General features: G+C 46.1%; 1 protein-coding gene across 3 annotated transcripts in view; it reads left to right on the forward strand.

Moving 5' to 3' along the window:
• DRC1 (dynein regulatory complex subunit 1) overlaps positions 1–13,485 on the forward strand; it is a 41,780-nt gene that overhangs the window by 8,348 nt on the left and 19,947 nt on the right. For 2 of the 3 annotated variants that reach the window (XM_032391625.1, XM_032391623.1), the window contains exons 2-7: positions 3,453–3,540; positions 8,385–8,497; positions 9,859–10,042; positions 10,643–10,780; positions 11,697–11,783; positions 12,439–12,561. In XM_032391625.1, the coding sequence (XP_032247516.1) occupies positions 3,453–3,540; positions 8,385–8,497; positions 9,859–10,042; positions 10,643–10,780; positions 11,697–11,783; positions 12,439–12,561 (733 nt within the window). The remainder of the gene's footprint in view (positions 1–3,452; positions 3,541–8,384; positions 8,498–9,858; positions 10,043–10,642; positions 10,781–11,696; positions 11,784–12,438; positions 12,562–13,485) is intronic. The other variant, XM_032391626.1, reaches the window with a different exon arrangement.

Genomic DNA, 13,485 nt, shown 5'->3' on the forward strand with positions numbered 1-13,485 from the left:
CTGCCTGCCCCGAAGATTTTTACAGAAACTTTAGGGCAGTTAATCAGTAAAAGGGGAGGACAGTGGTCTTTAACCCTTCTTGATTGCATGCAGACTCAGCGTTGCCAGCTACACACGTTATCCTGGTGCTCAGAGGTTGTGTATTGCTGCGTGGGGCGGGCTGGGGGAGGTGGCGGGACGGGGAGGAAGGTCGTGCAAGAGGGTTTGGTCTGGAGTCTTTCTAGGAAACAATGCAATGCATCATCCTAGATAAACAAAGAAGGGTTTAGTTAATCCATCACGTGGGCTAAAAGTGCTTGCTAAGACTACTAAATTGGCTGCAGGGGCCGAGACAGCGGCTTCAAGGGCACCGAGAGCCAGGAGAAGGGACCTACAAGTTTCTAGAGTGAGAACAACGGTCACGTCCAAGGAAAGGATTAAGAAACAGAGTGACTGGGGGCGCCTGGGTGGCTCAGTCGTTAAGCGTCTGTCTTCGGCTCAGGTCATGATCCCAGGGTTCTGGAATCGAGCCCCGTATCGGGCTCCCTGCTTGGCGGGAAGCCTGCTTCTCCCTCTCCCACTCCCCGCTGCTTGTGTTCCTTCTGTCAAATAAATAAATAAAATCTTTAAAAAAAAAAAAAAAGAAAGAGTGACTTCAGGGTTTTGAAATAGCAGCACTGGAAGGTAGAAGACACTGCAGCAATACTCAAAATTCTGAAGGAAAATGATTTCCAACCCAGAACCTGAAATCCAGCCAAACAATCCATGAAGTGCCAAGTTTTTAAATCCCGAGAAGGGACTTTGATTGGTCAGGAGGTGGGGTATTCAAGAAGATGGAGGCTCCATTGAGACGGCAAGGGTGGGGGCCCCGGAGGAAGCAGTTTCCCGAAAGAGGGACTCAGCTCAAACCTGAGGAGGGAGAAGTCTCTTTGGGGATCACTCCTTGGGGAATAGGCTAGGTCAGCAAGCAAAACAAAACAAGACAACAAATTTTTAGTTGCCCTGTTCAAGTAAACAAAGCAGGTGAAATTAATTTTGTCACTTATTTTATTTAACCCACTATATAAAAATATTATTTTAACATGTAATCAGTATAAATTATATTGAGATATTTTGCCTTTCTTTTTTCATTCAAAGTCTTCAAAAATCCATGTAGTTTGCATTTTATACTCACAGGACATTTCAGTTTGGATCAGCCACTTGTGGTTAGTGGCTCCCTTTATTGGACAGTTGGAGTGCAGTGCTAGGAAGATCAGAAATGATAAGTAAAAGGCAGCAGTGGGGTTGAAGTGAAAACTAGGTGAATAAGAGTTCTTTCTCTTTCTGAAGAACTGGTCTTTGCTCCAGGAAATGGAGCAACTGGAAGGATTATTTAGATAGAGTTGGTTACTTAATTGGTGGTCAAAGTAGAAAGTCAAGAGAAAGAGTGCATTTTGTGTGATAGTGGGAAAACCATGAGCCTGGCAACGCTGGAAGACCGAGTCAAACGGAACACTTAGTTCTCTTAGTAATGGCAAAGAATAGATTGACTAAAAATAGGGACGTGCATGAAATGACAAGAAAGAAAATGGGGTTTTGGTTAGATGTGGAGTGGGGGCTGGTGGTAACTCCACTTCACATGTCAAAAATGCTGTAGAGCGGTGCTGAACTTTGAACAAAGGGAGTGGAAACAGAAGTCAGTATTAGAAAAAAATCAAGAAAGAATGAGGCAGAGAGATCTGCTTGTTGCACCGTGAATGAAGTCATAACATGATGGTTTCATTTTTCCTAAGGCAGTCCTGGGAGTCCTCGTGGCCACTGTGTACCAGAGGGGAGAGTGGACCTCCGTGTTGTAAATGGGGTGGAGGTTGGCGGGGTCATTCCCCCATGCATCCTCCACAGAAGCCCACAATCTGGAACTTATTTTACGCCCTCCTCTTTGGTCTTATTTTCTGATTAACACACACACGGACACACTACTTGTAAAATTCATGTGGTGCCAAAATATAGAGACTCAAAATCTGCAGTAAAGTTCCCTTTCCTTAAATAGCTACTGTCATCTGTTGGTCATATGTCCTTCCAAAAAACTCCTATGTGTATATAAGCCTATTTTAAAAAGAAAATGTATATTATACTTTGCATATTGTTCTACAACTGGCTCTTTTTACTTAACTGTCGTGGATGTCTTTGCATACTGCTAGATATTACGTCATTCTTTCTATAGGTTACAAAATATTTTTTTTTAAAGAGTTTATTTACTTATTTGAGAGAGAGACAGAGAGAGCTTGAGCAGGGGGAGAAGCAGAGGGAAAGGGAGAAGCACACACTCTGTTGAGTGGGGAGTCCAGACGCGGGGCTTGATCCCAGGACCCTGGGATCCCGACTGGAGCCGAAGGCAGGCAGACACTTAACCGACTGAGACGCCCAGGCACCCCCAGACTTTTTTCTTATATTTTTGCCTCATAAGCTCTTAAACAGGCGGTTATTAGCGAGGATTAATGTGTGTGTTAGGAGTGTTTCCATGTTCCTGCAGGTAGAGTCAGTGCTGTAATAATGATTCTGGTGCAGATTTCTCTGAGTACTTTTTTTTTTAAGATTTTATTTATTTATTTGAGAGAGAGAATGAGATAGCACATGAGAGGGGGGAGGGTCAGAGGGAGAAGCAGACTCCCTGCCGAGCAGGGAGCCCGATGCGGGACTCGATCCTGGGACTCCAGGATCATGACCTGAGCCGAAGGCAGACGCTTAATGACTGAGCCACCCAGGCGCCCCTTATTTATTTATTTATTTATTTATTTAAAAGATTTTAAAAATTTGTTTCTCAGAGAGAGAGAGAATGAACACACAAGCAGGGGGAGTGGCAGGCTCCCCACTGAGCAGGGAGCCCAATGTGGGACTTGATCCCAGGACCCTGGGACCATGACCTGAGCCAAAGGCAGACACTTAACTGACTGAGCCACCCAGGCATCCCATTATCAACCTTTTAAATCTTTTCTCCTCTGGTATGGAGAATAATGATACCTCACGGGCTTCTCAATTTCATTTCTCAGGTTCTACGTGAAGTTGAACGTATTTCCAAATGTCTATTTTCCTGTTGTATTTCTTCTGTAAGTTGTCTGTCCACATCCTTTGCCAGTTTTTCTAATTGGTATTTTGTGTTTTTTGTATTGATTTGAAGGAGACTGTTCTATTTTCTAGATGGAAACATTTTGTCAAGTATCTTTTACGAGTTTATCCGTTGATTCAAGGAGAAGAATTTTAAATTTTAAGAAGTAAAGTCCCTCAATTTTTTTTTTTCTAGCTTTGGTCTTATTCTAAGATGGGTTCTCTCCTGTATTTACTTCTAGTGTTTTTATGATTGTGTTTTTTTAATATTTAAATTTTTATCCATATGGGATATATTTTCGTATATGGTATGATGCACTATGGAAACTCTAAATATAGAGTCCACATACTAGAAATAACTTTAGTTTCTCTACTTTCTCCCATCACAGGGAAGCGCTTGGAGAATATTTAGATGGGAAGAAAGAGAGTGAGGAAGATCAAAGCAAGAGCTACAAGCAGAAAGAAGAAAGCAGACTGGTATGAGCTGGGTGGCAGATGGGTCCTGTCAGCCAGTGATGCTAGGGATCTGGGTATGATGTCATGGTTTTTGTACTTAGACCAGAAAAATCTCAAGAGAGATTCCATGTTCCTGCCTTTAGTTAGGCAGAAGTGAATTTGAATCTTTCCCATTTTGAGAGCTCTCTAGGAGTGAGCTTTCATTTCATCCTATGGACTATTCATTGGATCGAGTGCAAATGTTTAAGCTACCCATTCAGGGCCTTCTGTTCCCGTCCTAACCTCAGTCTTCCTCCCACTGATACCTACTTTGGGCCTTCGCTCTCGCTGGGCTGATCTGCTCACTCTCCTCCAGTGGGGGCTATGCTCTTGCTGTTGTGTGCCTCTGATCTTCCAGAATGCCGTTCCCTCCCCTCTCCTCTTCGTCCCTCTCTGCTACCTTTCTCTTCTCCTCTCCTCTCATCAGGATGCCTTCCCATACTTCAAGACCATCTCAAGTCCCAACTTGAGAGGACTTCAAGTCCATGACTCTTCTGCAGCCCAGGCTCCTTTAATTCACACACTGAATACGTCTTCTCTGTGCCACGCATTTCATTTTAGACCGTTTTCTCGCTTGTAGGACTTCAAATGTGTGTGCCTGCACCGTCCCCAGTGGGGCTGTAAGCTCTGTGAGAGGGAGAGCCTCTCCTATATCTGTGGAGTAGTGCAGAGCTCGTACTCAATAACCACTAAAAAGAAAGTCATCGATTGCTCTCCCATGGCAATACCGGGGCTCCTGGGATGTTATTAAACAGGACTTGGAACAACAGGAGCAGGAAGAATGAACAACAGTTCCAAACAACAAGCAGAACTGGTGAAGTGCTGCATTTAATTAATTGCTAAATGAGTATCATAGGGCAGCGGGACAGTAGGAATTGAGGTAAGGAAGAGGGCTGCCCAAGCGGGCCTGATGGGGGAAGGTTACATGGAGAAAGTGGGATTTGAGCCGCATCTCGGAAAAATAGGGGGGACTTAACAAAAGCAGAGAGGAGAGAGATCATTTCTGGCAGAAGTTGAAGTGCACTTACTGGGAGAAAAAAATACTCAAGTTACTGAAATGTCATTATAGAACAGAGAGATCTATAGAGACACCTGAGTGAACCGTATGGTACCGTGTCAAGGATAAGATACTTTATGGTGGCGGAAAGAATACTGAACTGCGGTGTGTTCTTGGTCCCGATCTGGTGCTCACTGTGACGTAGATGAGTCATGCCCCCTCTCTGTACTGGGGTTACTTCATCAAAGTGTCAGTGATCTCTGAACATTGCTGGGTAGGATCACAAGGATATTGTATATAATCTGGAACCTACTGTTATAGTTTATACTGCTATGGTCTTGAAAATACTGATATACAGTTCATCTGGAGCACTCTTTGAGTGTGAACCCGAAGAGATAATGTTGTTTTCATTAGCAGCTTTTCAAGCTTCCTTTCACTTAGGACTTAAGTCATGTAAAGTGTTGGCATAGAAAAGAAATGTATAAAAACCAAATGCTGCCTTCCTCAATATCAAGATATTAATAACCAGTTCTACCCTAAGACTTGGACAGGAAGGGCCACTGTCCTCGGCCCTGCACCTTATCAATCATTTTTAATTGGTGATTCTTTTGTTTCCTATTTAATCTTGCTCCAATTTTATAAATATATTCTTCCAAGTTTTCTCTTAGAAGCTTTATTGTTCTATCATTTACATTTTGGTCTGTAATCTATCTCGAATTGATTTTTGTGGGTGGTGTAAAGGTAAGGCTCAAGGTTCACTGTTCTGTATATGGATTTTTAATTGACCCAGCACCATTTATTGAAAAGATCATCCTTTCCCCCACTGCACTGCAATACACCTTTGTTGTGAATCAGGTGATCACCTATTGGATTTGTTTCTAGATTCTCTATTCTGTTCTAGTGGTCTACTTGTCTGACTTTACACCAATTCCACAATATTTTAGCTACTGTAGCGTTATGACACGTCTTGACATCTGGTGGAGTGAGTCCTTCAATTCTGTGGTTCTTCAGGATTGCTTTGGCTATCCTTGACCTTTTGCATTTCCATATAAATTTTACAATCAGCTTGTCAGTTTCCGCCAAAAAACCTGCTGGGATTTTTAAAAGTTTTATCTATATATTTTAGAGAGAGAGTGGGGGTGGGGGGTGGGGAGATTGGGGTTAAGGGGAGGGGGAGAGAGAGAGAGTCCTCAAGCAGACTCCCGCTGAGCATGGAGCCTGACGTGGGGCTCAATCCCAGGACCCTGAGATCATGACCTGAGCAGAAATCAAGAGTCAGCCACTTAACCCACGAGCCACCAAGTTGTCCCCTCCTGGGGACTTTAACTGAGGTTGGATTTAATATCTTACCAACAATGAGATGTACAATCGTGAGTATAAAATATCCCTCCATTTATTTAGGCATTCTTTAATTTTGCTCACGGTGTTTTATACTTTGTGTTGAGGCTCTAAGTGTTTATTGCTGATATATAAAAGCACAATTGGTTTTTGCATAGTGACCTGATATTCAGCAACGTTGTCAAATTCACATGTTAATTCTAATAGCTGTCCTGTGGTTTCTTTTGTTTGTGTGTTTATTTTTTTACATATATAATCGTATCATCGGAAAATGACAGTTTTATCTTTTCCTGTGTCTGTTCGTCTGTTGATGACTAACCTTTTCCGTTTTACTTTTTTTTTTTTTTTAAGACTTTATTTATTTGTTTGACAGAGAGAGAGAGAGAGCACAAGCTGAGGGAGAAGCAGGCTCCACGCTTGTGAGCAAGGAGCCCGATGTGGGGCTCGATCCTAGGACCCTGGGATCATGACCCGAACCGAAGGCAGATGCTTAACCGACTGAGCCATCCAGGCACCCCACATTTTCCATTTTACTTCGAGTCTGAAATACTTGATTCAGAAATTTCTGATGTTCGCATTGTCTGAGCAGAAAATAGAAAATTGTTCAAAAACCACAGGAAAGGCTTTACTTCCTTAGGCACGTAAAACCATTTGGTACAAGAGCTAAAACTGTAGCCATTTAAAAAAAAGTCTGGAGTACCTCTGGATATCTGGGTTAAGGCTCCGGTTCTATATTCATTAAAACTGCATTTCCAAATGTCCTTAGAAGGGTGAGATGAGATAGAATCTCTGATCGTTTCAGTGACTCCTTTGTATGGAGATGTTTATAGGTTCTTTGTTCAGAAACAATCCGAGAGCTGGAGAATTTGTAAGTTCCAAAACAGACCTAGAAAAACTTAGGCATAGCCTAAGGATACCTGAACTTTGTGTTGATATCCTGTCATCGGGCAAAGGTCAGGAGGGAAGACACTGATGTGGAATTCAAAGAGGGATTTATTTATTTATTTATTTACTTACTTATTTACTAAAGATTTTATTTATTAGAGAGAGAGAGCAAGAGCGGGAGCACGAGTGGGGGTGGGGGAGGGGCAGTGGGAGAGGGAGAAGCAGGCTTCCCGCCGAGCAGGGAGCCCGATGTGGGGCTCGATCCCAGGACCCCGGGATCATGACCTGAGCTGAAGGCAGCCGGCTAACTGACTAAGCCACCCAGGCGCCCCCAAAGAGGGATTTAGAAGGGGGGTGCCGGTAACAAAATCGCTGAGCCAGTAAGGGAGACAGCGGTGCAGCCAGAGTCTGGAACAGGAGAGCCCACTAACAGTAACTTAAACAACATAGAAGCTTAGCCCTCTGGCTGACTTAGTTCAGGGCCTAAGTACACTGTCCAGGGCCGATACGGCGGCTCCTCGATGTCAGGGACCTCATCTCCTTCTGCCTTTCCTTAGTGGCTTTCATGTGCTCCCCGAGTCGTACTGGAGGACACACGCCTGGGAGGAGGGGGGATGGGGCAGCAGAGGACACACGTTCTTCCTTCAACACACGATTCAGAAGCGGCCCACATCACTTCTGCTCGGGTTCTATTGATCAGACTGTATTCTAGCTGCAGAGGAGGTTGGGAAGTGTATCCATGTTGGTAGGTCAAATGTCCAGCTAAAACTGGGGGGCCTGTTACTCGGAGAGGAGGAGGGAATGGATGTTGGAGGATGATTGCCATTATCTCTGCCTCACCTCTCCCACTGAATTCTCAGGAAAGCCCCTGGTGGTGTCAACCACTTGGAGGGTCTACGGGGGCAAGTGCTGAGATGTACCTGGGGTATCTGCCAGTGTGCTAGTCGGCTGATCCCTAGTCTAACGAGAATAAGCCAAAGTACCTTCAGAATCACATGTGCTATTAAATTGTAAGCTCTGATATCACATCACCAACATCCTGATGGAAGTGGATTGCCAAATACATGCTGCTCTTAGGGTCTTTTTTTTTTTTTTTAAGATTGTATTTATTCATATGAGAGAGAGACAGACAGAGCGGGGAGAGGCAGAGGCAGAGGGAGAAGCAGGCTCCCCAGTGAGCCGGGAGCCCGATGCGGGGCCCGATCCCAGGACCTGGAGATCATGATGCTAGCCGAAGGCAGACGCCCAGCCAGCTGAGCCACCCAGGCGCCCCGCTACTCTTAGGGTCTTAAGGTTGCTTTTGATTCCCTCTTGGTTGGATAGAACAGCTACAGACAGTTGAGCAAAATGTTCCTAACTTCATAAATTCCTTTTTTAAAAAAGATTTTATTTATTTGAGAGAGAAAGAGAGAGAGAGCTTCGAGAGAGACCACGAGTGGGGGGCGGGGAGAGGGAGAAGCAGGTTTCCCCGCTGAGCAGGGAGTCTGAACTGATGCGGGACTCGATCCCACGACCCTGGGATCATGACCTGAGCCGAAGGCAGACCCTTCACTGACTGAGCCACCCAGGTGCCCCTCTAACTTCATAAATTCTTCTTTGTTTTCAGAAATTGGCTAAACTGCTGCTCTGTGGCACTGAGTTGGTGACAAATATCCAGGTGGCTACAGATATCAGAGAGATCCACAGGAGAGTGGAAGAAGAGGAGATCAAGCGTCAGAGGTGAGGAGCCCCTGCTCTGCAGCCTGGGGGACATGAGGACATCTCTTCCGTGGGTCCCCAAATTCTCCCCAACTGTTGGAATGAATCTCTTCCTTCCCTCTTGCTTTCCTCCCTTCTTCCCCCTTTCCCCACTTGGCCATTTTAGCTTCTCTCCATGATAGCACGATGTTAACCGTTTTTAGTTGTTTAGCATAAGTAATTCCTTCAGCACCTTTACTAGCTTTACCGGTATGCAGTTGGTGACTTTATTCTTGCCACTTCCCATTGCCTGCCTTGGGCTATGCCCAGCCCTGAATTGGCTGATTTCCCAGCCACGCCAAGGAGTTAGGCTTTGTCTTGTAACCACTGATGAAAAACTGAAGGTCTTAAGCGGCAGAGTTACAGGATAAATGTGGACTTTAGAAAGATGACCTGGTTGTTATTTTTCATTTTTTGAGGACAAAAGTCAAGTGAATTATAATATGGACTCTGCTCTAGCTCAGAAGGGAGGCGAGAAGGAGAGAGGAGCATGAGGTTAAGTTGTTACTTCTGTCTTGTAGAGGTTGGCGCTCAAGTCTGGGGGCAGCCTCCTAGAATGACAGTCTGTTAAGGTAGGGAGAGAGTCTTGGCATGTGTCCTAGCGGCTGTTCTGGGGGAGGGGGGGCTCGCCTCTCGTCCTCACGCCTCCCTCCATTCTGGTCCCCTCCTCAGTACACTCCATCACAGAGTCTCTTTTTGGAATTTCTGGAAAGGCCATGCTGATTTTCCATTGCTTAATAGTGGAGTTTCCCTACTTGTATGTCCCCCTGGTCATTTATTGATAATTTGGGAGAGGAACAGCCACACACCTGAAGTCGTGTTGATAACCAAAAATAATAATAAGTATACCCTTTGTTAAGGGACTGCTGTGCTGAGCATTATCTCACTTAACTTCGACAGTAGCCGTATGAAAGTAGGTGCTTTCATCCTCTCCCTCTAACAGAGGAGAAAAATGCAGCTTGCAGAGGGTAAGGGACTCGTCTCGAGTTGAGAGTCAGGTAGGGGCAAAGTCACGCCTGGGTCACTGGAGTCATAGAGCTTGTTACAGAAGTATGTGACAAATTAACTCTTGATCCGCATGCATGTGCGTGTGTAGGTAGGCATAGCTTTAAGGTTGATCTGCTTTTGTTATGTGTCACTTTGTTTATTTGGTCTCCTTACTGCCAGTCAGTCCTTAAGCTAAAAGAAGATTTCTCAGAGCCTGGTTTGGTTTGAGCGGGGGTATGTGGAGGCGGTGCCTGGGACCCGGGCCTGGTATGTCAGACTCTCGAGAGCCTGCCTGCCTCCGGGAGGAGGTGGCTTCCAGAGCTGGGCTGGCATGGCCGGCCTGTTTGTATTCACAGACTTGAAAAGCTGGAGAATGAAGTCAAGACAAGCCAAGACAAATTTGATGAAATCACCGCAAAGTGGGAGGTGGGCAAACAGAAGAGAATTCCCCAGGACCTGTGGGACATGCTCAACACCCAGCAGGTGCACTGCGCTGGGCTGATAGAGGACAAGAACAAGCTTATCAGCGAGTTACAGCAGGCAAGACTCCCGGCCCCGACCCTGCCAGGTGGGCTCAGGCTGGGCGATTGGACTGGCTTGTTTGCTCTACCTGAATGGAAAAATGTGGGGGCCTCACTTCACTGCTCGGATTATTGCACAGCTCAAGCAATAAATTCAACCGGAAGGAAAAGCTTTGTAGTAATTTTAGAACTATTGGTGACCTTAGAAAGATGTATGTTGGTAGCTAATGCTGTGTCAGATTTTACGTTTTCAATTAAGGAATGGAACTTAATCTGTAGTATATAGATTCCCATGTTGGATCCTGGATCTTCATTGCTCAGCTGGGGCGCCCTAGGCTGTCTGGGAGCTTACGGTTACGGGGTTTGCAGCAAGTAGTCATGGAGGGTTTGATCCCCTGCTGCTCGTTCCGGCTTTGCCCCGAGCTGAGGCCACTCCACTCCGTCTCCTTGTGCCTTCTCCCGGGCGTTCTCCTCAGATTCTTCTGAAGTTAATTTTGCTTTGTATAGTTGCAATTCCTAGTGTTCACAGATACTGGAGAGAGAGGTCCAAGTGGAGTGCGCTTGGCACCTCTTGCTTCTGTCTTCGTTGGTGGCCAGCCTTTGACACGCTCTTCTCTAGGAGTTGAAAATAAAAGATGACCAGTATGTGAAGGATTTGAAGAAACAGTCGGATGACATCTGCCTACTTCTGGAGCGAATGGAAGAACAAGTGAAGCATGTCATGAAAACCTTCCGTCAGGAGCTGAGTTACATTGAGGTAACAGGGTGTGAGAGGGCTGCCTTCTGCCCGTGGGCAGCCCCTGGGAGGAGGGCCGGGTCTGTCCCAACTGTGCCAGGTGGCTCGTCCTCTGGGTTCGGCCCCTTCATTTATTTACCCATTCATTGACTCACCCAACAAGTACTCATCAAGGGCCTACTATGTGCCAGCCACCGTACCTGGGGCCGGGGGTACAGCTATGAACAAAGTCCTCGACGGAGTCTGTATTCTAGCAGGAGACAGCTAGACAACAAACAGATAAACTACTAAATATATAGTTGGACAGGTGGTAATCAGTGCTTTGCAAGAAAATAAAACCATGTAAGGATAAGAAGAGTGGAGGAGGCGGGTATTTGTGAGCGGTTTATTTGTTGTATTTATGGCAGCCGGGGGGTGGGGGCATGGGAAAACAGGGTCTGGAATCAATACTTTGAATTTGAATGGAATATCAAGGATTGAGATTGAGACCTTTCCAAAATGGAAGAGAGCCAAGAGGGTGGGGACCTCTCTGGATTATTTTAGACTCCGTTCTGCATTCCTTGGCCTACCCCTTGTGAGCAACATGCTCCTTTGTTTCGTGGGAACCCCAAGCATAGCAGTGCAGCAGCCCTGGGCGAGACTGAAGCATATGCCAGGGCTTGCCCTGTAACTGCCCTCAGGGGCACTCACTGGCCTTCCTCCAGCTCCCTCCTCTGTTACTGGCTGAGCCACAGGGCAGCTGGCACATTTCTTCTAGAAATTTACGGGAAGCCCAGACTTCATAACACTAATTTCCATGCAACAGTTTGCATTTGGATTTGACTTGGGCTATCTCGTTGGTACATGGCACCTTGTGCAAATACTTGTGAGTTCTTCCGTACTGTGGGACCTGCCCAGTCAAAACAGACACAAGAGCCCTCTTCCCTCTTGGTCGTAGAAAGCATTTGAGATAGAACGGCAGGAACTGCTGACCAGTAATAAGAAGAAATGGGAGCGGGCCCTGCAGGCTCACAATGCCAAAGAGGTAAAGGGGTGGTGGGTGGGGGAGGGCTTGGTGGCTGTCAAGGGTGATCCATGGAGTCTGGGGCAATAGCTGCTGAATCTGTATCTTGGGGAGGATCGCCACGGCAGACATTTACTACTGCACTTCATGGTTAGTCCGTGTGGCCCTGCGGGTGGCGGCTGCCTCTGGTGGTGACGTTTGTTTCTGGTGGCTGTGAATACCACCTTCCTTTGCAGCTCGCTGGAGTTCCCGTGGTCCTGTCACTCTCTTCTTTGTCCCCAGCTTCTACCCCAGCCACGGATATGACCCAGGAAGATGTTTTAAAGGGTGTGGGGGTTATCACTTTACTCAGAGACATAAAGAACAAAGAAATAGCTTGACCAAGATCCAGTGGATTTTTTTTTTTTTTTTTTGAGAAATACAAATGTCTGACCACAGGGCCCACGGCTAATTTCTTAATGGAACAATCCTCTTGGAGTTTCTCAAGTTAGGAGGCTCCAGAGTAAGGTAAACAATACAAAGCCTTGGGGCACAGGAGCTTCTGAGGGCCGACTGACTCCCTCCAGACTCATGACACTTGGAGACCCTTCAATGTGTCATGCTTGTCAGGCCACTGGAAGGATTGAGGCAGGACAGGGATAGGGCTGACTTTCCTCTTGTCTTCCCGTGCCTTCAGCTGGAGTATCTTATGAACCGCATCAAGAAAGCAGAGGACTATGAGAAGCAGCTGAACAGGCAGAGGCTGTGGGACTGGGAAGAGTACAACATGATCAAGATCAAACTGGAGCAGGATGTGCAGGTCTGACTCGTTCCTCGGCGTCTGGGTGGCAGAGCAGACAGAGTACCCGTGCATGTTGTATCCTTGGTGACTGCCCAGAATGTTCTAGAGTTGGTCCATTCAACAGATATGTACTCATTATCTACTTTCTTTCAAATGATCATATCTGTGTATCAGGACCAAAGCAGAACAGCCACCATCTAGTGAGTAACTAGGCACTTAAGGCACAGTGTCTCTAGTCCTCATACTAACACAGAAGGGAGGAATCACTGACCACATTTTATATGTCAGGAAATAGGCTACTTACCTGGCAAATGGTAGGCCCTGGATTCAAACCCAGCTCCGTCTGGCTCGATAGCCTATAATGTTCCTAATACTCTAAACAGCCTCTGGCTGATGGTTGGACATCGCAGTAAGGCAGATCCGACTTGCCATCAGGAAGATCTTCCTCCCTTCCTCCCTTCCTTCCTCCCTCCCTCCCTCCCTCCCTCCCTCCCTCCCTCCGTTCCTTTCTTCCTTTTTTTAAAAGATTTATTTGAGAGAGAGAGCGCACACACTCTGGTGGGGCAGAGAGAGGGAGAGAATCCCAAGTGGACTCTGTGCTGAACATGAAGCCTGACGTGGGGCCGGATCTCACAACCCTGAGATCACAGCCGGAGCTGAGACCAAGAGTTGGACGCTTAACTGACTGCGCCACCCAGGCACCCCAGAAAGAACTTTCCAATAGTTAGAACTATCCAATATAGAAAAGGGTCATCCCACAAAACAAGGAGTCTTTTATCTCATCAAGTATTTAAAGGCTGCATGACTGTGTCTGTCTTCTATGCTGAGGAAGGATCCTTGCAGTGGAAGGAGGTTAGATTTTCTGGTTTGTGAAGCTCTTTCCAAGCCTAGGATTCTGTGCTTCAAAGTTAGTTAAAAAAAGCTCATCTCTAATTATATTTA

This window comes from Phoca vitulina, unplaced genomic scaffold (assembly GCF_004348235.1).
Source record: "Phoca vitulina isolate PV1807 unplaced genomic scaffold, GSC_HSeal_1.0 scaffold63, whole genome shotgun sequence".
In the NCBI taxonomy this organism is placed as follows: Eukaryota; Metazoa; Chordata; class Mammalia; order Carnivora; family Phocidae; genus Phoca; species Phoca vitulina.